A 24394-nucleotide genomic window follows, 5' to 3' on the forward strand; every position below is an offset into this window, starting at 1 on the left:
TAAGCTTATGTTGAACAAAAACTTCTGTACCAGATAAAGGTCATGTTAAATCTGGCACATGATTTCCTTCAGTTCCTAACTGTATTTTGCATCACAAAATGTCATGGACACCAGGACACAAAGTTAGTTTCTTCCACCTTAAAAGCAATCCATGAAATCATGAAGGAATCCACACATACAGCTTGCATTTGGAGCCCCACTCTTTCACCAAGAAACTCTCACAAACCTTTGCTAGTGAATAAAGCTGAAAGTGCGTTCAACTATTCTAAAAACTCACTGTTATATAAACAAGCAGGTTGGAAAGCAAACCTTAACTGCTACAGAAAAACATTATTAAACTTGTTCAGAGTCAGCAAACCCCCATGACACATTCATGCACAATTAGCATCCCAAAGGAAGTTGTTCATAACCAGTTAATGCCCACAGGAACAACAGTGCTGTGATAACTGGAACTGTTGACTTCATAAGGAACCCAGAAACTTGGCATAACCATGAACTTTTCACGTAGAAAATGAAAACAGACTGCACATTGCCACTTCACGGACAAATACAGAAAATCCAAGACAATAATAGTATGGAAGAAGATAAAATATGAATGGTTAAAAGCAATGTTCTTGCAAACAGCCATGAGAAAATATCCAGGTGTTACTAAGCAACTGAAGAATTTGTAAAGGGAAAGAATTACAGGATAATTTACATAAGCTTGTTAATTTTCTGAAGTGCAGTTATTACACGCATTTCTCACTCACTAACATGAAACCAAGCATTCACATGATTACAAAAATCTGTACTGCATTCATACTTCAGTAATAAATTAAGATACCAACCCATATTATGCTTAAGAAAAGCTGTTCTTGGAAGATATTAATGCTCCACATTTTCTCTGTCAAAATGTACCATCACATAAAGCAATTAATGATACAAGCAACATGTGAATGTGAGTGTGACCTTGGCATGCACAGAGATATAGTAACAGAAATACAGCCAACTAAAACACAGAAGATGCTATGAAAATATGCTTTTTGCAAAGCACCTCAGCTTTAATCCTTCAACGTTTGCTCTCAGAGATAAAAGCTTTCCCCAGCTGGAACTCTCTTAGTGAGTTCCAGGTTTGTTCTGGCCACATGCATTAGCTTTGTGTTTTGTTTTGGTTTTTAAAATTTGCAGATTATGTCAAGTTCCAGATTTGAGAGTGTGTGACAGTATGAACTTAAGGAGCAGAAAAATCCTACCTTGGCACGCCTGTGCTCTGCTAAACACTAACACACAGCAATAACTAGAGATGGCAGAGCACTTCTATCTGAAGGACTGCAACAAAGCTGGTTATCCGTTTATTACACCTACTCCTAAAAAATCATTAACCATAGTAAAAACAACAATAATAATAAAAAAGTATCATTTTTTCCAGCTGAAACTGGAATGTTCACTAAAAAAGTATGAATTGTCTTACCGAATATTTACTGTTGCACACATCAGCACATCATTTAACATGAAAAGCCGTCGTTCTTTGGTTTTGATAATTTCTCCTTTGTCATTGTAAACCGTTTCAACCATATCATCAGTTCGGATGAGGTATCTGTTTCCACTGCTGAGTAGCTAGATTTTAAAAACAATCAACATTGCATATTATGCAGGGCACATCTAACAGCTGGTGCAAAAAAATAAAATAAAATACAATGGGTTATCACTTGCCATCTTCATATAAGTGCCCACTGGTGGATTTGCCAAGTGAATTAAGCCTCTTCATTAATTTGCTTTTCATTTAGAGAAAGAGCAGCTTCTGCTGCCACCAAAATGGCCTGCAGGGATTTTCAGTCTTAATATGGAATATAATTGCTCTGAGAACCTTTCACACAGATAAAGGTCCCCTAGCAAAAGAACAACAACAAGAAAAATCTCCCACAATTTCTATGGTTTCCTTCCCTCATCCCACCTTTCACAGCCCATTTAAGTGCTAAATGTGGTTCTAGCTGTCCCAAAATGGGAGGTCAGGTGGGAGGATCAGACTGCCAAAAAGACTGTATGTACAAGAGATGCATGGCATGTAAATAGCTCTTGCTGTTGGCCTTCAAGGGCTGAGGATCAGCACTATGTGCAAGTATGAACTAATTCCTCACAGGTCAAACGCCACCTTTGGTAGTGGCCAAGAGAACAAAATAGTCTATAACTTCCTCATTTCCTATCCACCTTCTTCACCGCTTGTTTCACTCTGCCTGGCATTGTTCCAAAACTATATGTGCACCCTTTTCTGATAAATACCTTAAAACAACTGTGTTCTGGTTGACTACTATTATCCTAAAAACTACGCTTTTATGTATCACAAAAAATCCTCCTTGCACTCCTTCAGCACGTCCCCACTACTCCATCTCAGAAGGAGTCCAGTGTGTAATCATCTGTAACTTCACAAAAGCAATAATTGAAGCATTTATGCCCCATCTCATGGGAAAGGAGGAACCATTTATGATGCAAATAAGACAAGCATATATATATATCCACAGTACACATAACTACTAACAAACTCAAATGAAGAAGACTGTTCCTTCCTTCCTACTGAATGCCTTCTACAGTTCTTTAAAGACATTTCTACTGTATGATCCAAATGCATGAATGAAGTAGACTGGGATGTTTCTTAAAACAAGACAGCTCTTGGACACATTCAATAGCACATCTTGAACTGACCTGTAGTTGGAATCAATACAGTATAAGGAACTGGTTCCCTCCTTTACATAGGAGTAATTCCTCAGTTCTGGAGTAAATAAAATGTTGAATTTTTCCATGTAGAAAAAATGTATAAGACTTTTCTATCCAGCACTGCTACAGAACACCAATACTACTGCTGCTGTTTCAGCATGCCACTCACTCCAGCACACAATGGTTTAAGCAGCGAGTCTCTTCAAAGTCACATCTCAAACCTACCACTAGAATGACCCCATGCTGTTGACATTTACATAAAAACCCACAAGTATCTCTTTGATGTCTGTTTTAGAGATCCCTCAAGGCCCAGAAACGAACTCTTCCATCATACACTCCTACTTTTCTCACCTTGTTCAGATAACGTTCATTCATTGCTTTTGCTATTTGTTTTATTTCACAGCGCTGATCTGCATCCTTTTTCCTTTCATTTAACTTCTCTGCCAGTGTTTCTAGTTCTGTAAGAGCCATCTGTAGAGGTAATCTGTCAGGATGTCCTTTATTAGTGTTCTTCAACATATCCTGAGAGGAAATGATAAAACAAACAAAAATCTGATTTCATTTCAAAGTCAAGTTCAAAAGATTACAAGATGTACAGTTTATCACAACGTTCTTTACCTGAGTACTACTAACGAATAAGACCAATGAACACCTAATGACTATTCAGACAGCACATTGCTTACTGTTCTATCCTAATAGTTCTCGGAAAAGATACTGAATGGGGTCACTTACAGCTCATTTTTAGGGCAAAAGTACAAAGAAGGAACTTGAAAATGAATATAAAATCTGCAAATGTAAATATAAATGAAAAAGAGGCACATAATATTAAACACAACTTGAAAAATCAGTATTATAGTATAATATCTATATATAGGTGTCCATAAACAATGACTTAAAACTTTTCTGACATATACTGTCATAATAATATTGTATTATCTTTATTATTGTTATTATTCCAAACTAACACACTGACATCATACTCATCCTCAAGTAGAACAAATTACTTTCTTCATGGTGGTCACAACAGCTTCTCAAAGCCTTTCCCTTTTGTACGAATACAGTAGGAACAATTTGAATTATATTTTTTCTCCTTTCCCACAGCACTTAAAAATTTCAGTGTATTCACTACTGCTTCCTGCTACAATGAATTCCATCTCTTCCGCTACCTCAAAAGCTCTCACCATGGCTTCCCACCTGCATGCTCCCCCACAACTACCTCTCTCCCACAGTAATTTCTGGACCTGCACCACAAAACCTTCCCTCCCCTCCCCTATGGCATCTGCAAAACACAGCTAACTTGCAGCGCTCACTGGGATGGACCTGCCATGATCTGGGCAGAGTTACAAATGGCCTAAGTTGGTCTAGAGCAGATCTACACTGGGGAACTGTGCTGTTCCTGCAGCTTAACTGGCAGCTCAGACAAGACCTGAAGACTCCCTGTCAAACTCTAGTTTTCATGGGAAGGAAATCAAGACGCTGCAGATCAGAAGGAAGTTGTACTACACTTCAGCAGATCCTGTGAGCAAAGCAGGGACAGAGTGCACTTTCAATCTATATCCCACATATATTCTGAACTATCCTAAGCATGAATTACATCCTTCTGTGTTTTTCTTAAATGAAAAGTAATGATGGAAAGTCCCTAGTGGTGGTTTTAAGTGTGATTAGATAAACTGATATGGACAAGTATCACATTTGAACTACAGTTTTACTGCAAAGTGATTTAGAAGCTAAATCTAACCTATCACGTAACAAAGCGTTAATCTAGTTCAGTAAGCTTTTCCTGCAGTGTATTTACTGCCTGTCCCTGTAATCAGACTATTTATTTATCATTTACCTGCAATAGTAGAATGAACTGTGGAAAGCGCTGGATAGGTTTCATCATTAAACCATACAGTGTAATTCGATCAGGGCTTGACTCCTGGCACTGCTGCAACGCAAGAAAGCCACACAGTTTACTTCCCTGAACGTATTTCCATCAGTAACAGAATGAAAGTTATTCTACATCACTTATACAGTGGTACTGTAAATTTACTGTCATTTACTATAAAGATTTAATTTTCAAATATTGAATATTTTTTTAAAATCACTATTAAAGTGTGGCATGTCACTGGCCTGAAATACCTCCTTAAATCAATACAGCCGGGATAAAGCCACACCAGCAACGCAGCACCCATGCATATATTGATATAGCACATTCATGCTTATTACATAAGCAAGGCACTGAAGTGTCTGCTTAACTTCAAGCACAACAAAGGCAATGAACTTGTTCAAGTTTGAAAAATGTGATCTGTTGATTTATTGACTGTAATTTACTATTGCTGCTCTATTTCTTGGGGCTAAAAGACTATAAATCTCTAACTACCTATGTGTTTTTAAGAGGAAATCTAAGAAAAACATCATCATCTCAGTGCTATGCAAACAAAAAGAAATTTTCATTTTCTTTATTAAAGGTAACTAAGGAAAAGAACATTGATTTATGTCTGGAAAGAAAAGCATTAGAATCCATTACTTTGGTTAAGAGGACTGATAGATAAAACCAGGCAAATTTCATCTGCTTGTACAAAAAACCCCTGTTTGTAAAAGACAATTCAACATTTGGAAGTATTTTAGCCAGAATCACAGCTGATCCAGAATAAGGAGAGTAGAGGGAATATTCAAAACCAAAGCACCCCAAAAAATATTGAAGTGGCATTGTGCTTAAATTGCCATTATTGCTACAACTATCAAGCTTCTTTGCAATTTGTTTCCATGCTTATCTCCACAAACAGGGTTTTTTCTGCCCAAACAGCAGTAGTGAAGATTCTGGTCTTCAATACTGGTGGGCACACACATACAAAAAAAGAAGGTGTAGAAACATCTTCTGTTGTCAGAGTTCAGCTGTCAGTCCCCAGCTCTGAGTAGCACCAGCATTGACAAGCAGTGACAAAAGGTATAAATTATGCCTCTATTGCAACAACTGGCTTTTAACAGTGCAAGAGTTATGAAATGACAATGCGCTCATAGAGAGTCTGATCTTCCTGGGACCAAAGGCTTCCAGCATATAACCCTTTGTAGTGTTGGCCACACTCCAAAATGTTGTTGGTTAGTTTTAAGATTGGAAGATATATTAGGAATCAGCTTTCCTTCTAGGCAACCTAAGAGCTTCACCATTTCATTTGCCTAGGGCACCCAATTTCCATGTTTGGTGGATCACTGCAACAGACCTAACAGAGTGACTGCTCTGAGAGGCACAACGCAATCCAGGACTCTTGGGGAATGGGACAAGCAGAGATTCCAGGCTCCCAACAGGGTCACAGGTAGCCTAAAAGCCTTGCACTGGATTTTGTATACCCTCTGTAAGGTATCTGTCCCAGAGATTCACAGAACTTCTACTGCATGTACCAAGCACTCAGCGCACATCATCAGAAGCATCATGTTCATTAGGGTAGCATGTATTCTGCACAGAAATTTTAAATTTCAACTCTAAATTGGAAACACGATTTTCAAAATACTAGGAAATTGTAATGGAAATAAGATCTAGTTACACTACTCTGCACAATATAATAAAGAAGTTAGAAGTAAAATAAATCACAAATAAGAAGAGGCCTCATATGTTGAAATATTATTTGAAGCTCACCTGATGGCAAAACAGGGATTCCTTCACAAGTAGTCATACAAACTAAACTGATCTGAACAACGACAAAACTACTCTGCAGTTCAAAATACATCCTAGATCTAACATCATGTCATTCTCTGAAAATACAGTAGTGGAAGTGAATTCTATGGGGACTTTTTTTGTGCCAGATCCATAAAACATGAAATCAAAGTTCATAAAACCAGTCACACAATATGCAGTATTACCTGTCAAATTTTCTCCTAACTTATAATTTACACTGTCTTATTTATATCAAATGCCCAGCTGTTTTAAGATTAAACTCACCTTTAAAAAGTCTAAAAAGGCAGGTTTGGTGGCACATGTTTTCTTGAGAATCCCTACTGCTGTACTGAAGTTGTTTACATATTCACTGTATGCATCCAATACCATAGATTTAGAAAACTGAAAAGAGAAAAGGGTAAACCTTAACTATAAATACAAAAGATCCCTGAAAGCATAACTAGACAGAATTCTGACTGTTAAGGACTCGCCTTGCTCAGAGTTAAGGGCTTTGCTTGGCTTAGTGCTAGATCTACAGCAACACTGGTGACATCCAAAATACTCTTTCTGTAGAAGAGAGTTTGGAAATCTAAAGATATAACAGCTGTGATAGAAGAAATGTAAATTTACAGAAATAGCTTCATCTTGGCTATAACACTAGGGCAGAGCCTGAGGACTATGGGCAATCAAAGGGCATCCACTGAGATTCAAAGCAGCTGCTGGGATACCCAGATAATCCCACTGCTGCCTATCTTCCACACTTGGTGAACCAGCAAAGTCCCAGGGCCTTCAATGCCCCATCTTCAGCTGGTGAGAGTTTACCAAGAAAGCAGACAGATTGTGTGGCCTGAAAACAGCAGCATGAAGGGCAAGACTGCTGCCCATTGCCTTAGTAATCCCTTTCTTCTGCAGAGCTAATCTCATTACCAATACTTAACTTGCTCAGTCAAAACAGGGCAGGTTTGCTTTAAACAGCAAATCTTTACTAACCACTTCATTTTGACTGAAATGGGGTCAAAGCACTCAGAGACACATATCCCAGCTCTTTTAGAGCAGGCATGAAAAGGTAGTAATTTCCAGCAGCTGGGTGGCCGCAAAACAAGGCACTCAAACCAGCAGCCAGGCAACCTTTTCCATCCACACACCAGTGGTAGGAACAATGTTGTTCTATCAACCAAGGACACTTCTTGCTTTCTGTAGTTCAGTCCTCTACTGGAGAGACTTCAGTAAGAGTGGGATATTGTTTTACAAATACTCTTTACATGTGTCCCAGTCTCAGTTAAACCCCAAGAATTCAGGACATCACCTAATACGTTTTTTAGTACTCCCAACAAACATACTATGTATGACTACCTACTTTTTAAGAGATGCTAAGCCTCAATCTCACCTTAATTTTGTTGGGTTTGTGAATCTGTTTTCCCAAAAAATGAAACTGTTTACTTAAATATCTGAAAGCTTGATTGAAACCTGAAAATTTTGCTCATAATCCTTTCACATCTACCAACCAAGCCAAAGGCAAGTGCTGGTGTCAGTTTCCTTACCAGTATGGTACACGCACACTCTGACAGTTGCCACAGGCATTGGAGAACACAGGAATAATGTGGCCAAGTTAGATAGAAAGATAGGGAGATAGAATAGCAAGCATAAAATAAAAAAACAGATTATCTGGTTGGATGCATATGCTTACTGAAGCAACAAAGACATCACCAATCAGTTCCACAGAGTCCCACTCAGATACACGACTCGCCAGCGCAATCTGAAACATGGAATGGCATTGAAGAATTTCCTTAATTCGATAAAAGACCATTTTGAGTTTTCTTTCACTCAGTAATTTTGGCTCCATATCTGAAAGGGGCTTCTCATATTGCTGTGGGGAAAATAACAACAACAAAAAAGACTTAAATGGAAAAACCCCATTTATGTAGCAGTACACACGCAAAATGTCTAAACATTTGGCACGAAGCATCTGTAGCAAAATCTATGAAAGTCGCACTACAGATTCTTTAAAGATTTGATTATTTTTTCAAATTTCCAAATTACAAAATGAAAAAGATACTAAGGTACCTCCAGGATTCTTTTGAGAGCATCCACATAATTCTTCTCACTGTCAACTACAGAGCCCAAAATATACCTTCTAACAACCTGTAGAAGAAACAAAGTCTTGTCTGAAACTCTAATCAGGTAATATGTTCATCAGAGTTGGGAATGCTGATGATAAAATTCTCACATTAACGAACCACAAGAAACACAAAGCAATAGAAGAAAACTAGAAGAACTGCAATAAAATACTACTGTATCTCTTCAAAGTAATTAAATTTACTATTACTCTAAAATTATTTATTTAAAGAACACAACAGTTATTGTATCTGTATCTATAAACTTTGCTAACTGTTGCAATTCCAAGCTCTACTTTTGAAACTTGTCTTTTAATTTTAGATGTATAAATTTAGGCATTAATATAAATAGGTATAAAAATGATGTTGGCTACTTCAGTGAATTGCTGCAATAAAAAAGGTAACCAGTTTTCAAAATCAGTCTTCAAGACTAATTTTTTTTTTTTTAAATATGTTTTAGAAATTTATTAGGAGTAACCTGAAGGGCAACAAAAGCAAACATTAACTGCCTTTTGGTAAGGCCATATGAACTGTACCACTGAGAAAGTATCTAAGTAAGTCAGCATTCTTTTTTGGGTATTACCATACATAAGTGAAAACCCTGTCTCATCTATATTCATACCTATTGATAAAGTAGTAAGAGCTTCAAGAAATGCTATCATATTTCATATTTACAAACTACAGGCTATTTATCACACCTTCTCCATCTCCTGCTTCTGTAATTCAGCTGAAACACACTTTGTATGCATGCACAAGTGACATGACAGGAAGGAATAGGGAACCATTCTGGTTTAAAATTTAAACTTCTGTTATTGATAAGATTTCTTGCTGGGTTTAAGGATTTGTTTTCACCCAATCCATTTCCTAATCCAGCCCATTCCAGAGCTTTCAAAAGTGAGACTCAGAGAGAAGACAGCACAACAGAAGGATGAAACCACTCCCAACAACTGCAAAGGAAAGGAAGCAAAAACTGCCTCTTTTGCTATTTTCAGCTAGCCTAAATGACCATGAAATTCAAGTCTCAGACTTGCTTCTCTCTGCTCCTCATTCCATGGCCTCCTGCCTTCTCTGTCACAGCTGCCTTTAATTCTCCACGATTTACATTCTGAAGTTAAGTGCAGGTTATGAGAGGATTTTCTTTTAAGCATGGGCATTTCAAAAGACTTCAAAATTATCTTAGACCTTGCTTAAAAACATATACGGTAAAATTAGTTGGTCTAATTTGTGTTTAAAATGGATTTAGCAGTGTTTTATTTATTATATCAGCTGCTCTTGTAAAGGAAACTACTTCTAGTCACAGTTCACTCTTCTGAAAAGAATAAACATCTGTATAAAGTGAGGTTTTTTTCAGGCTTTGTAATACACAAAATAGATACTTAATAGTGCCTCCAGGTTACTGCAATAGAAAAACAGAACTTACAAGAGGCTTGCATGCAAGTCTTAAATTTATACTCCCATTTTTGCTTGTAACAGTAGCATACAAACATAAACAACTTGTGGTAAGAACTCAGGTCCCAGAAGCAGAGGTATCATGACTGAGACCAACCAGGGACATAGTATTTGAACAGGCACCAGATTTTAAACAAAAGCTATCGTGCCACCTGCTGTTTAAAAAAAACATATCCGTAAAGTCTGCTTGTTCGTGGCCGAGCAGTCCAGGCTGGAAAGGGCTCCTGGCCTTCGCTCTCTCCAGCTGGGATGTCCAGGCTGAAGTGGTTTCCATAGTGACTACGGAGTTTGAGGTAAAACAGCAAAATATACTCTTTCTGTAGACTTGACTTTATTAAAGACAAGTTACTTTTTTTAATCAGGAGAAACCTTAAGATACAGAGAGAATACAGGATATTTTCTACATTTAAATAGAAATCCCACAGCATCTACGGAAATGTCATCTGACTCAAAAATGATTAAACTCTTCTTCATTCAAAATCACCACATTTAGTTTAAATGTTCAGGTAGTGAAACAATATAATTATTAAAATTTTTTAATGCAAACCAGCATTTTGCATGTCTGGCTGTGTTCAGGACTGATACAACTATATGCCCACATACCAATTTTAAACAAACTACTTATTCCGTTCCGAATTTGATGTCCACTTAATTTATGTTAAACACCAATATGTTTGAAGAGCAAGGCACCTGGGAAATATTGATATAGAGCAGAAGGGGAGGAAAAAGAGGCAGAAGACCATATTTCTAAAAGCCTGCTACCTGCTGCTGTGATAATCCTTCAGGCATAGGAGTCATAATTGCTTCTGTATGTATACAGTCCACATCAATAAATAAATTTAGCTCCTCTTCTTCCAGACATGATGATCTATGATCTACAAGGAATTGAACAACCAAAACATCAACTTACACAACATGTAGATTAAACGAAGAAAATAAGAAAAATAAAAAGAAAAGATTCTATCTTCCAAGCATAATAATTACACAGTCTTATTTTCACTTACCAAACAAAAGAAACTTCACAGCACTTCTGTATCACCTGCGAATCACATAAATACCACCACTGATAGGCACTCTAACACAGAGCATCTTTCAAAGGCATCCTGAAATCCACTTGGCATGAAACAACCTATCTTTTGCTTGACCTTTTCTCCCTGTTCACAGCCACAACAGGGCTGTCCAGAGTGCAGGACATGATAACTAGGACATGATAACATAAAATACTGCAGCAGTATTTTAACCCCTGTTAAAGGGCCAGCACTTTTGAAAGAAATTACCTTTGGGAAGAAATTAAACACACCCACAATATGATCAAGCTTAAAAATTCCACACACCCTTCCATAACTGAACTAATGTAGGTAACCAAATGTACCAAAATGTTGGCTTTTATCACAAAGGAGAATAATGAGTTCTGCATTGCTCCTCATGTACTAATTTCACTCAAACAGCAACACCAAAGTGCAGCGATAGGTGGCAGTGTGCAGCCAGCCGAACAAGCAGGCAGGAGCAAATTAGAGATAAAGAGAGAATAATATGAGAAACAGTTTCAGAACAAAAAGGGAAGGGAAGCGGATTTGTCGGCTGGAAGGAATTTGACAAATTTGTCACTAGTTCCCTGCTGGTTTGATAAATGGCTGCTGGTTTAAACCAGCCACAGATACACTGTGTCTGCTACCTAACATCTAGAAACGCAAGGCAAAATGCCAGGTTCACTCTAACACTGTCCTGCTGAAGCTTATCATTTTCTCCAGTGCAACAGCGAGACACTGAGGATACATTTTTGATCACTGAAATCTGTACAACTAACTTTCTATTTTCTGTCTGTGAATTAGGTAAATTCAGAAGCAGTCAGAGGCCATGACAAGGATATGAGGTGTGTCCGGATCCTTACAGATAGGATGCAGCTTTACATTAGCTTGTTCACTAAAAAACGTCTTGTTCTAGTCTTGTGGTTTTAGCTTCCTAAAATAGTACTCTGAAGTTACAACCATTCAATTAGCTGTGCAGAAACGTGAACAGAAATACATACTATCTCTTGGACTTCTCCTAAAGAATAAGTAAGTTTGTATTCAGCTACTACCCCCTACCTCTTGCAAAACTTAACTGTGGACTGCTGCTGCTGAGGCTCATGACAAAGTAATGATGTTTGTTCTTAACTAGAGAAAGAATACAAATACTTTTAGCTTTTTGACTTCAACCCACTTTCTGTTTTCCCAATCCAAACTCAGCTTTCATCAAAAATCACCAAACAGTGATAAAGCAGAACAGCCTCTTCCCCTACTTCAACTCCTTAGCGCAGAAAATGTTTGGTATTCCTTGACCACAACAGACGTTTTAAACAGTCAGCTATCACTCCACTGAAAACCATGTCATGACAGCAAACTTTCCTGATGTTCAGGAGTTGTTCAATGGAGGGAACTGGACAGACTTGGTACCTAAACATAATTTCCATACCTAGATAGAATCTATGGCACTGTTTTAGTGGGATTTTGCTGTTTTTAAGTGGATCCTCCCCTATGGTCCTCAGGTTTCTCAGATCACTCAGATGCCCCAAACCTAAAACTACTCAAGATGCACTGACCATATTGTCATCTGACCTGACTAGTATACCATACCTTCCTGTTATAAAGCTGATTTCATGCATCTGGTACTTAGCTCCCAGTACAAAAACCTGCTAGGCCATTCACTTAATGTCTCAGAAATAACCAGAAAGAGTAACAAACACTGTAAATAGCACATACCTTGAGAAATGAAAGATTTTGTTCTAATGAAAGAACGACCCTTTTTCACAGCTGCTTTTGTCTTCTCAAGCCCATCTTTGGTACCTTCTCTAGCAGCTCTCATAAGCTTTTGCATCTGTTAAGATAAAAAAAATACAGTCTACACATTCAGTGAATAAGAATGCGTTTTAGCATGCACACCATGCAAAATACTTTTGATCAAAATACCTTTTAAAAGAACACTGTCAAGTATTTTAGGCTATAAATATAGCCCACAGTCAAAGTAATATATGGCAAGTACACAGATCCATCAAAGCTCAGATCTGAGCACGTGTACTTTCTCTTAAAATCAAACCTGGAGAAAGGCACTTCATGGCAATATTGTATGCAAACCTAAAATAGCAGAAATGCTTAAAAAATTGCACCAAAAATCTGAACTCAAAATAGCCTTAAATGCTCAGATTTACATTATATAATAAACAAATGAACTATGAACAGGTCATTAATGGCCAGGGTTCTTCCCCATCTTCCAATGTCCTACTAACTCTGCCAAAATATTTCTGATCTAAAGATAATCCCCTAGACTCAGTTCTATGTTAACTATATTCTTAAACATTGTTTTGAAGAAAACTTTACAACTAATAATTTCGTTACTTAAATAAGTTGATTCTAATTAAGAACTTCATAATTTTATAGTACACTACTACAGTAAAAAGAATTCCTGTTGCTTTGGTAAGAAATGTTTATTAAAAGAACTGCTTGGCACTTTTGCTTTCTCAAAATGCCACAACATCAAAAAATCCCCACTACTGTCAGAGCTGTGCTGACATCATCAGCGACATCAGAACACACACAAAGTTGTCATGCTGCAATCAAGCGATTTGTCTGTTTGAGCTGAAGCTTTTAGCAAAACCACAGCCTTTTCATATTGGCTCCATTCAAAGATTCTGACTCCCACAGTTTGATCCCACATGGCTGGAGAGCCAGGGCCAGGCTAACTCTTAGATCTTACCCAGAGCTGTACGCCTCGCTCATGCTCTGCGGTAAGGGCACTGGTCAGCAGGGAAGGACAATGATGCCCTATCACATTTTCTAAAACTGTTACCATTAAGAATAAGCATGAGAAAAGGTCCTTTACAAAGTACTTTTAAGACAAACTGCATAATAATGAACCAGCACATTTAGAATTAGTTTCATACAAGTTATTGCCTGCTTTCTCAAATTATTATTAAAAGAGACAACATTGTCTGTGTTGGAAAAGCAATCAGTTAAATGTAGCTAGTTACAAAAATCAACTACGCTACCTTCAGCTCATGTTTTTGCTTTAGTTGCTGAATCTCTACTGCTCCCACAGTGTTTGCCATCAAATCTTTCATCTTTTTCTCATAATGCTCCTTTAAACGCGTTAGGTCATGTGAAAGCTACAGTGTATAAAAAGACACAATCTTTTCAAAAAGCCTGTAGTGCAAACTTCATGATAAAGCACTCACGTATATCATGCACATTGCCCCATCTGCCTACTGATACACAAACAACTGAGGGAAAATTATCATGTAGGGAAGCTCCAACCTGACAAATGGACCATCATCACTCCTGTGCATCACTGAACTTTCTGAAACCCAGGCAGGCGCCTTTCTGCTATGCTGGCAACTATGTAAAGAGAGGAACAAAGTCACTTAGGCTAAGCTAACTGTGTATTAACTATATTGTACACATCTCATAAACTGTATGGAAACAACGCATCAGCTTTAACCATGTCATTTGTTGGAGCACACACTCCAGTGAACGTATTTCTGACTGTCCTTTGAAACAGTGAATTGGAAGAATTCTTAAAGTTTGAAGAACCTGAGGTTGCTGGTACCTGAAAAGATGGAGATAGACAGTGAGTCAGGTAAGGAGATGCTAACAGGGGAGGATGCACAGTTGTGTAATTTCATCTATCATAGCCTCATTGTATGACTATGGGTGTAACCATCTCATACATGAGTATATCCATTTGCAAAATAAGGAAACCATCACGGAGAAATGCTCTGGAATACTAATTACTATTTGTTAAAGATTTTGAGAAGGCCAGATGTAAGAGGTTAAAATATAACCAGAAAACCAAGAAAATATTTGGTGTACCCTATAACAGAAGTCCAAAGGAAACCCCCTCAACTTGATGTCAACAGAATCATTTGGCAAGAGATGAAAGCATTAGGAAAGAGAAGGCCTACTGAGTTGAAAACAAGGGGAGAGGTCCAGCATTTAGCTCAACTAGGTTGGGTCAGGATGCGATCACTTCCAGCATGAGGATTTTGGCATTATAGCAGTCTAATTAAAAACAGCATCTGGTTCACAGATTAGAAATACTGAATAGCACAAAAGCCTTCCCACCCTTAAATAAATAAATAATAATCAAGAGTCATAACAAAAAAAGTGACTTTAAGGAAAGTCACACCAGGACTTAAAATTAAAAATCCCACCTCTAACCTTCCCATTCTTTTCAATGGACACCAGTAATAATAAGCAAGGCGAGTCCCTCACAGGCTCCAAAAGGCTACAGAAGGAAATGGATGTTACAGTGTTTTCCCAGCACGTCACAAGAGCTGAGAAATAAGAGTTACGGCAAGGAAGGGAAGAGAAAAGGTATGAAATGGAGGGGTTCCTGTATGTGTTGAAGTGCCAGTGCAGGGATAGTTGAGGGGTTTGTTTATTTTTCATTTCAGCAGTCCAAAAGTTTACCAAACTTTTTCCACCAAACCCCTTCTCTAGTTTCCTGACTTCTCCACTTCCCAGTAACCCATGTAGGTGCAGCAGCCTCTGACTTCTCCATCCACCAAGCCATGTGTTCATAGGCTCCTCATCCCCATCCTCACAAGCCAATCCTCAAAACCTGTTGTCACAGGCTGGAAAAGTCAGCAGCAGGGTAGTATCCCACAGTACACCTCTTTGCTCCACTACTTCTCAGTCTCTTGCTTAGACATTGTGCCTGATCCTAGCATCATCACTCTCAACTGACTGCCAACAGTTTCCTGTGACAGATGAAAGTATACTTGGTGTGTTAAAAAACTGCTTTAAGTCTCACTTTGTGTAGATGTGTAAATAGAATCCTATGACTATGGCCAAAGCTGAAGCTACAGATAACAGGAAAGGATTTAAAAAAACACACCAAAACAAAATTAGAGAATGATCACTCAGCTTATAAACTGCTGATTTGTGGGAGCTCAAGTCTACCAGTTAACTGCTCACTCCGTTTTCCAAATGGTGAGCAACAAGGATGGAGGTAGGAGGAGTGCAGATAATGTGTATTGGAAGAATATACAGAAAATGAGGCTTTTATTCTCATCATAAGAGACTGCAAAATGAAAATAAGGGTATCACAGAAGGACACCCTGGCCTCTACCCCTACCATCCTCCAGCCACAGGGTGCTCGAGGAGCTAACAGTATGCAGCAGCGAAGTGGTTCGTGGGTGTCTCTCTCTACCCAGCACATACTGGAGTGCCTCGACGATTTTGCAGTGACTCTGGGCACTGAGCCCAGCCCTGCCAGTCCCCACTTGTTCCCTGCACCCCCATCCTCCAAGCGCTCAGAGCACAGGACCAGCAGCAAGAGGCTGCCCCACTTTCAGGCAAGACTTCCCTCTCATGGAAAGGGCACAAGGGCAGAAGGAGAGGAGCCAAAGCAGTGAGAGCGTGGGAGCCGGGCCCTCCTCCCGATGTATAATCAGATATACACAGCAAGGGCAGGCACCCATGCGGTCAGGTTCTTCCTGCCTCCTGCAGTGGGGATGGAGCCAAAGATACTAGACCAGAGATGTGTCACAGATGGATGATTTTAATCAGGCCACCTCTCTTCTCTCTTAATAAATGTTACAGACTTCTCTTTGATCACAAAAACCTTTTATTTTGGGGTTTTGGTGGGGCGTTTTTTGGGGGTTTTTTTGGGGTTCTTTTTGTTAAGCTCAGCCACTTTCAAACAAGCAAGGTGATACAGATTTAACACAGAAAGACAGGGAACACTGGTGAACAGTTTTGTGACTTTAAGTCTTGTCAGGCTTACCCCCATTTGTTCTTCACATTGTTTTCCACACTCATTTACTACTTACACTAATCCAGTAGCTGCAAAAGAAGAAAGGTGAGGAACTGCCCACAAGCAAAAATATTCGTTAATTTCACTTTTATCCAATCTGAGTTGCTTATTTTTAAGGAGCTTCTATTTAATGTTTTCATCTTTTCCCCATTACATCTGTTGTGGACTGTCAGGCCCACACTGATTCGTGTCTCCTTTAAAAAGATGCTGTTGGTATTTGAAACTGAACTGAGACAGGAAATAAAGGTGAGAAAGGCAAATATTGGAAATGAGGGTAACCTCAGTGACTGAGCAGCACTGCGGGATACATACATGTCTCTTGTGGTTGCCTCGCAAAAAGGAGCTGGGAATTCCATTTTTACACTCAGAATCACTCTGCTCTTCATAGCTTTCAAACTCACTCGAACTCCACCCATATTCCAGTGAGCTGTTTCCACCATCATCACCATTTTCAACATCATCATAAATCATTTCCTCTGCAAGAATTAAACCAAAATAAATAATAATAATTAGAAAAAAGCCCCATTGAAATTTGTCTGTTAGAAAATAAGAAAACTTGCTCAGGATGTACTACAAAGAACTTTAAGCTTTGGTACACACATTTTTAAATATAAATGAATTCCAACAGTCAAGCAGGCAAAGTAGGTTGCCTTTGTTGAAACAGAGTATTGAAAGAGGATAGTGTTACCGGTACACACCATGATCCTTTTAAAAGCACACCCCACTCAAAATGCACCATTATGTCCTTCCCACAACATGTTTTAGAACAAATTCAAAGGAAGTTCAAACTGTAGATATGAACACACGTCTGAGCTGAGAAGAAGCATCCTTCCATTTGAAGGCTTGTTGTCTTAGGGACATCAGCAGCAGCAGCTCAAACGATAAATGCTAAAACATTGCAAGGGTCAAACAAGAATGTCACTACTTCAAGAATAACAGACCAAACTAATAAGAAAAATGTTACACTGATATTTCATGACTTATCATTCCTTTAGCTCGACCAGCCACTAGGAGTCTCCCATATCTGCAGGTTACCTTGCCCATAATCCTGCCTAATATTAAAGAATTTTAAAAGAGAAAAAAATACATACTCAAAACAAAAGCTGACTTATTTTACACATCCGCCTAAAACCTGGATTCTGGGACTAAAAACTACATTTTTACCAATTATTTTAATATTAATTGTCTTTATCACAGACAAATATCCTATAATTTGGAAGAATCAGATCTCCAGAAATTTTTTAAACCTCTATATATATCATACTGTCTTTAAAGGACACTTACTGAAGAAAACATTTTAGTGGCAATCTAGCACAACAAATAGTCGTGCACCATAGTAAATAAGACCTGACTGAGCAGCAACAATGCAAAGATGTCCTTGCCCACAGCAATGCAGCCCACTGCGGGACCTTCCAGTAATGAGTCACAAATTTAACACAATGTCTTCAAACAATAAATTAAACAAATTTCAGTAATAATTTGTAAACCACCTTGCCTGCACACCACTAAGGGCAAGAAATGAAAATGTTACAGCTTTAAAAATAAATACAGTTTTCATAGAAGAAAGCTGAAGTGTTTTCTTGAATCATTACAATTTCAGTATTATACTCCTACATCCTCTCGAGAGCAAGTAGATACTGAGTTCCTAATAAGCCGATCTACTCAAACACATCAGTTAATAGCAACCAGTCTTTAAGCATAGTTTTCACTATAACCAAAAATTGAAAACCAGATTTGAGTGAGAACTCAAAATAAGCTTTTTGAGCTTCTACTCCACCATTTCCAATAAAGGTAAAATCTTGGCTTCAGCAACAACTTCAAGATCTGTTCTGTCCCTTACACACATGGTCACACTATCAGGGACTGGACCACTTCAAAGCTGCAATAAAACATTTCTGTAACGTCACATTCAGGATGGTAAACAGCCGCGCTCCCATCTCTCATGTATTTTTATGTTGAAGGGGAATTCAAGAGAAAAGCATTTCTCTGTACAACTACAACAATGACACGTTATCATACATTATTTAGCTATTTAAAACATCCTTTTCCTACCTACCTTGCCTTCTTTAGGTCACTACAGCTACAACACCCAACACTATTTCTCTAATATACAGAATTCTCAAGCATTCGGGACAGTATCTATAGAATAAAGTGTAACTCAGCTTCTAAGAAGAGTGGTGTAGGACACCTGCTGAGATAAAGGCTTTCAAGAGTTAATTTAATTCTGAATTTCATAAGGCCTACTGATTACGGACAGTCTTAATCCATTTACATATAATTTAACTGTTTAATTAACACACCTATTGAGTATACACACACATAATTCTAAATTACACTGCTTTCAACAAGGCTATGTTACAAAGACCTCAAACCTGGTTCAGAGTCTGAATTTTCTCTGGGCACGTCATCATAAATTACTTCATCTGGGTCTAAAAGTAAAATAGAAAAGAAAATAAAATACACACTAAATGAGAAACCCCCTGGAATTTTAACGGGACCAACAAACAGTGTTTGAGAGGCATTTGGACAATGCCCTTAATAACATGCTTCAGCTTTTGGTCAGTCCTGAAGAGGTTGGACTTAGATGATCATTGCATATCCCTTCCAACTGAAATATTCCGTTCTAAAGAATTGTGGTTATACTGGCATATGTGAATACAACAGAGATATGACTCATTTTCCACTAGCACTTGCCATTACACCTAATCATAAATTCAAATAATACAATAACACACAAAAACAGCATAAAGAATTGGTGAAATTTCGCACTATTTTATCTGCATAGTTTATTATGATCTTTGGTAGCCTGGAAAAAGAAATCCAATTCAACAGCAAATATTTCTTTCTCCTTTTACAGCTCTATCGTATGTTCTGTGTTTGTCGAGGGCTGCTCATTGACTTACTAAATGGCTGTAGAGAAGCTGTAATAGACTTTTTTTAAAGGCCCAAAACTAAATAATGTAACGATCGCTGTAGCACATAAAGAGGTAGAATAAGGATGCAAATTCTTTAGTTACTTCAAGTGACATGCAAGATAAACCTCCAGCCCAGTGGAAAGAGCTGAGGACAGGCAGGAAAACCTGTCCAACCACATGGTCTCCATTTTGGTTTAAAACACAGCTGCCGGCCAAGGGCACAAATCAAGAAAAAGTGTCAATTCCTTCCTTTCCACCTTCTCCAAGAACTTATCAATTACTGCATAAGATACATACAGCCACAGAGCAGACTCTGAACTGAAGCAAATTCCCACTGTACACGTATTGATGAAGCCAAATGATTTCCCTAAGACAGTGATGAATGACTCCAGACTCCAAAAAGCACTCCATGAAAAAGTAAATGTTGCCTTTATTCTAAAATACACACTTTTATTACCATCAAATGTTTTAACTGGTATAACTTAGCTCTGGAACATATACGTGTGCATAAGATACACAATGATTTTAGTTGATCACAACTTAAAACTGACATTCTCATATAGTTGCACTTTGGTGCTCATCGATACTTACTTTCCATCCATGCTGTATTTGCAGGATCTGCAACCCACTTGGCCAGTGCATCATCCTCTCTCTTTGCCTGGTTATCTTCACTTGAAAAAAAGGCCATAAAATAAAAACATTAAAAGCTACACCACAATGTTTTTAAACAACCGTGAAGACAAGACAAATATCTTTCTGCCTTCCAGTTCCCACTCTGGGGCTGCTGGTTACTCAAAAATGCTGCTGCAGCATGTAATTAGGAGATTATTAATCTATTCTGTTTAACAGTCTGACAACTTTAGCAAAGGAATTGAAAACGCTTCCCTTCCTATCTGAAGAAATATTTTGCTTCAGAGTTCCCCTACCAGAACACAGAAAGCTCTCTCTTAGAAAGCAGTGAAGTGAGAGCCGTTCTTTCACTTCAAACACAACTGAACACTTTCTTGGCTACATCAGGAGCAAATGGGCTTAACAAGACTGTTCTCTTCCTCTGGTTGGTGCTGGTGAGGCTGAATCTGCAGTAGGACATCCAGTTTTGGCTTCCCAACACTCTCCTTCTAGAGAGCTGTGGAGAAATTGAAGCTACCTCTTGAGAAACTATGAAGAAATTGGATTTAGGGACTAAAGCATATGGCCTAAAAGGAAAGAGGTGGAAGACATGAGGCTTATTTAATCTGGTGAAAAGGACACTATGGGGTGATCCAACAGCAGCTACAACTATCTCAAAGAGAGCTTTAGAGGTGATGGAGGTGGGGTTTGGCTTTTTTGGTTTGGAAGTGGTTTTGAGTTTTGGGCTGGGTTTGTTGGGGTTTTTTTCAGTGTCAGATGATACACAAGTGGGAATGGCCAGCAAACCGCACATTGGAAGACTTGGTTTGGACATTAGGGGAAAGCGCACCAAAGGGTAGCAGGGAAGACTGCCCAGGAAAGCTGCAACATCTATATCCTTGAATGTTTTCAAGACTCAGCTACCAAGGCCAAGGCTGATCCAACAAAGTGTTGGCAGTGGTCCTTCTGAAAGCAGCAGGCCACACTAAAAGATCTCCAGCAGCCTGGTGCAGCTGACATTGCTATGACTAAAAATTAAACCTAGTTCCTTCAAAAATATCATGCATGTTTATATATACGAGACCTCAACCAGTGCTGATTTTGGTACATGACCAGAGTTACAGAGTCAGGAAAAAAAGTACACATGGAAGCGTCACACAGTAAAAATCAGATATTTATCAAATATAAGCTTTCTTAGGAATTGAAGTTTTGCAGGTAGTTAAAACATGCTGGATTGACAATCACCCGTTTTGAGGCTCCTCCGAGTTTACAGAATTATAATGACATTCTTCAGTTGCTGACTGAGTACCTGTTAAGTAGAAAAACATGTATAATCACCAAAGTGCCAGCATGGTTCAAAAGATACATTTTAGCATACACTGATTTTACTAGTTCATTGCTAATGAGTAATCTACTTCTATACAACATTAAGAAGTTTCTTCACACAATCCATTTTTACAAATGAAAGAATTCAGAGATGTAGTGATTTGGTATAAGAGCTGTTAGGAAGAAATTACCATGTCTAATGCATTTAATTCTAACCTCTCAAATGTATATTCCTGTACAGGTAATAACAAAAATACAAACATTTGCTTTTATTTGTCAATATTCCTGGTGGTGATAGACAGCAAGGGTTATATTCAAAATACAAGAAATAAAGAGGGGCAGGGGGAAAGGCAGGATCTGAGGAGCTTTCTGTTCCTCGTGCTCTCTTGAAATTAAGTTGTCAGCTTTGCAAATTCTGGTTACAAAATAGGAGAATGTTCCTTTTTCTGTAACAACACACAGAACAGACAGAGTCTGCCAAATCTTCAAGGAAAAATCCCAATGTAACACTAAATCCACAAGGACTGGAAAATAAACAAGCAAACAGAAGTGCACATAGGAAAGATAAAAGGGACAGGATCTCTGCCAGGACCCAGATCAAGCATGGTAAGGTGGGAGAAGAAACCACTTGGCCTGAACGCTGAACTATGGCTCTGGAAATTATTTCATTACATTAAAACGGAATTAGCCTTAATCATTCTTAGTGACAAGGTAAGACAGAAGTCCTCCCTTGTACTATATGTGTTGTAATACAGTGCTGGCAAAAAAAACCTTTAAAGAAGGGCTGAAGAACTGACAGCGTACATTCTTTTTTTCCAATGCATCTGTACTTGGGTATCTCAACCCTTGCACAGCAAGCAGAGTCCCGTAGGAACTCTTTCAAAATATACTGGCATCTTCCTTTCAAGTTAGACAAGAAATTTTAATTCATACTGCAGGAGAGAGTTTTCTATTTTGACACAAAATCTCCCTTACACATCCAGACTGAGTGCTCCACAAGCATTTACACAAGCATGTACAAAACAGCACAGGCACCTGAAGTTAAACAAGGATTCCCCTTCAAACAAAGTAAGTTGGATAAGTACAGTACCTTCTTCTTCTACAGAAACACTGCGTATTATGACAGGACTGGAGTACGCTGGCAGTATCAAAGGTAAATTAGATGGCACAGCATAGCCACAGGGGACAGGAACCGAATATCCACTTAAGTTTGGACTTGCACATTCTTCTTGAGGACTGGGTTCTGGCGATGAGGATGGATCTTTGTCTTGTATTGGTGAAATATTTATGACTGAGTAGGGACTGACTTTGGCTGGAGTGCCTTCTGCAACAGGTTCTGATGTTCGCAGCTTCTCCCTGCTCTCTAAATTACCAGCCCCTTTAGTTGAAAAAATCACACAAAAATTAGTATGTTATTTTTCGGACCTGTTCAAGCTGCTTAATATTGCTCTTTGCAAACACTCTAAACACTGATACAATCCTTACTATACAAGTTGCTTTCAATAGGCAAACTCATAGAATTCCCACACAGTAGTGCTATCCACCCCATTTTACACATAAGGAATGCAACAGCAGTGAAGCAAGCTGAGTTGCAAGCATGCCTATGGAAACACTGGTTTCTAAATCCTGAATAGGAGGATTTCTGACAACTCACCAAGGTCCTCTTGTACTTATTATAAGCACATGGCTCAAAACAGCCTTAAACCCTGAAGGTTAAAATCCCGATTCTAGATGAATTTGGATCTTATAAACACAAATACAAGAAACAGTTTAGGAATAGCCATGAAGAGAGAACAAGGTCACTAGGACAGTCCTCAAAGAACAGTCCTGAAAATTCTCTGTCAAGAAAAGAGAAAATAAAATAATTTTCCAAGTTTTCCACCTTGAAAACAAAGTTTCTGGTATTTCTTGAGACAAGCTAAGGTACAGCAGAACCAAAGGCCCCTCTGAAGCAAATTGTGATCAAAGTGATCAAAGTTTTTGAGCTAGGAGTACAACTTCATAAAAGCACAACAAATCTTCATGGAAAGGGGTATTTAACTTCCAGGCTTTCAAAGTGTACAGTCACCCGAAGAGTTATCTGTCTTTAACTCCCACGAGCACAAATGACTCCACTTGCAAAAGGAAATTGGATCAAAGGCAGCAAAAATCAGCTGTAGTCAATTTGAGCAGAATACAGTGATTTCCAGACTACACCTCAGCACGGAGAACATTAGCATGTGTTGTAAGAAATGCTTTAATAAAATAAGACTTCTGCTTATGAACAAAAATCATACATTCGGACTCCATTTATTTTTATGCATGTCATCTTTAAGATCAGCAACCAGCAAGCTTAGCTGTGAGAGCAGCTTCTCTTGAGCCATCCACATGACATTAGAACCGCAAGGGCATAAAGTTTTCCCGTAACACGACACTGTGACTGGGACCAATCCATTTGCTTGGATGTCACACTTGGATGGGAAACCTCACAGGAATTGCATGTGATGGTTATTTGCCTTGTCAAATCTACTATGAGTGTAACCAGCAGGAATATTCAGAACACTTGTATGGTATCTCCATGGAAACCTCTTCTTACAAGTAATTTTAATGCATTGTCAAGAAAAGGCATCCTATAATCATCCTTGTCTATTCAGCCTAGTGGAGGCACAGCCCAACAGGCTGACTTACCTGTGGCATTAGCCTCTTGGTGCTCTATGTTATTTCCAGGACCAGCAGAAGGTGGCACAAGGGCTTGCCTGTCTGCTTCTGGTATCTCATCTCCACTGTCAAAGTCAAACTGCTCTCCCTCATCCTCCTCTTCAGCATTTGTACCCACAGCTTTTGGTTCATGCTCTAGAACTGGGCAGAAAGATATGCTGTTGGTT

The 24394-nt window shown here is 38.6% G+C and overlaps 1 protein-coding gene across 2 annotated transcripts in view; it reads right to left on the bottom strand.

Moving 5' to 3' along the window:
* The window catches only part of ARHGEF10 (Rho guanine nucleotide exchange factor 10), a gene marked incomplete at both ends in the record, with an annotated part of 104464 nt that overhangs the window by 55526 nt on the left and 24544 nt on the right, over nt 1–24394 (bottom strand). Inside the window, 15 exons of one of the 2 annotated variants that reach the window (XM_080616264.1) lie at nt 1451–1596; nt 3043–3213; nt 4526–4618; nt 6611–6727; nt 8013–8192; nt 8390–8467; nt 10651–10763; nt 12630–12744; nt 13913–14029; nt 16993–17156; nt 19053–19109; nt 20187–20266; nt 21450–21513; nt 22621–22908; nt 24198–24368. In XM_080616264.1, the coding sequence (XP_080472390.1) occupies nt 1451–1596; nt 3043–3213; nt 4526–4618; nt 6611–6727; nt 8013–8192; nt 8390–8467; nt 10651–10763; nt 12630–12744; nt 13913–14029; nt 16993–17156; nt 19053–19109; nt 20187–20266; nt 21450–21513; nt 22621–22908; nt 24198–24368 (1954 nt within the window). Of the gene's footprint in view, nt 1–1450; nt 1597–3042; nt 3214–4525; nt 4619–6610; nt 6728–8012; nt 8193–8389; nt 8468–10650; nt 10764–12629; nt 12745–13912; nt 14030–16992; nt 17157–19052; nt 19110–20186; nt 20267–21449; nt 21514–22620; nt 22915–24197; nt 24369–24394 lie in introns of both variants that reach the window. The other variant, XM_080616263.1, reaches the window with a different exon arrangement.

This window comes from Psittacula echo (assembly GCF_963264785.1).
Source record: "Psittacula echo genome assembly, chromosome: 4".
Taxonomy (NCBI): Eukaryota; Metazoa; Chordata; class Aves; order Psittaciformes; family Psittacidae; genus Psittacula; species Psittacula echo.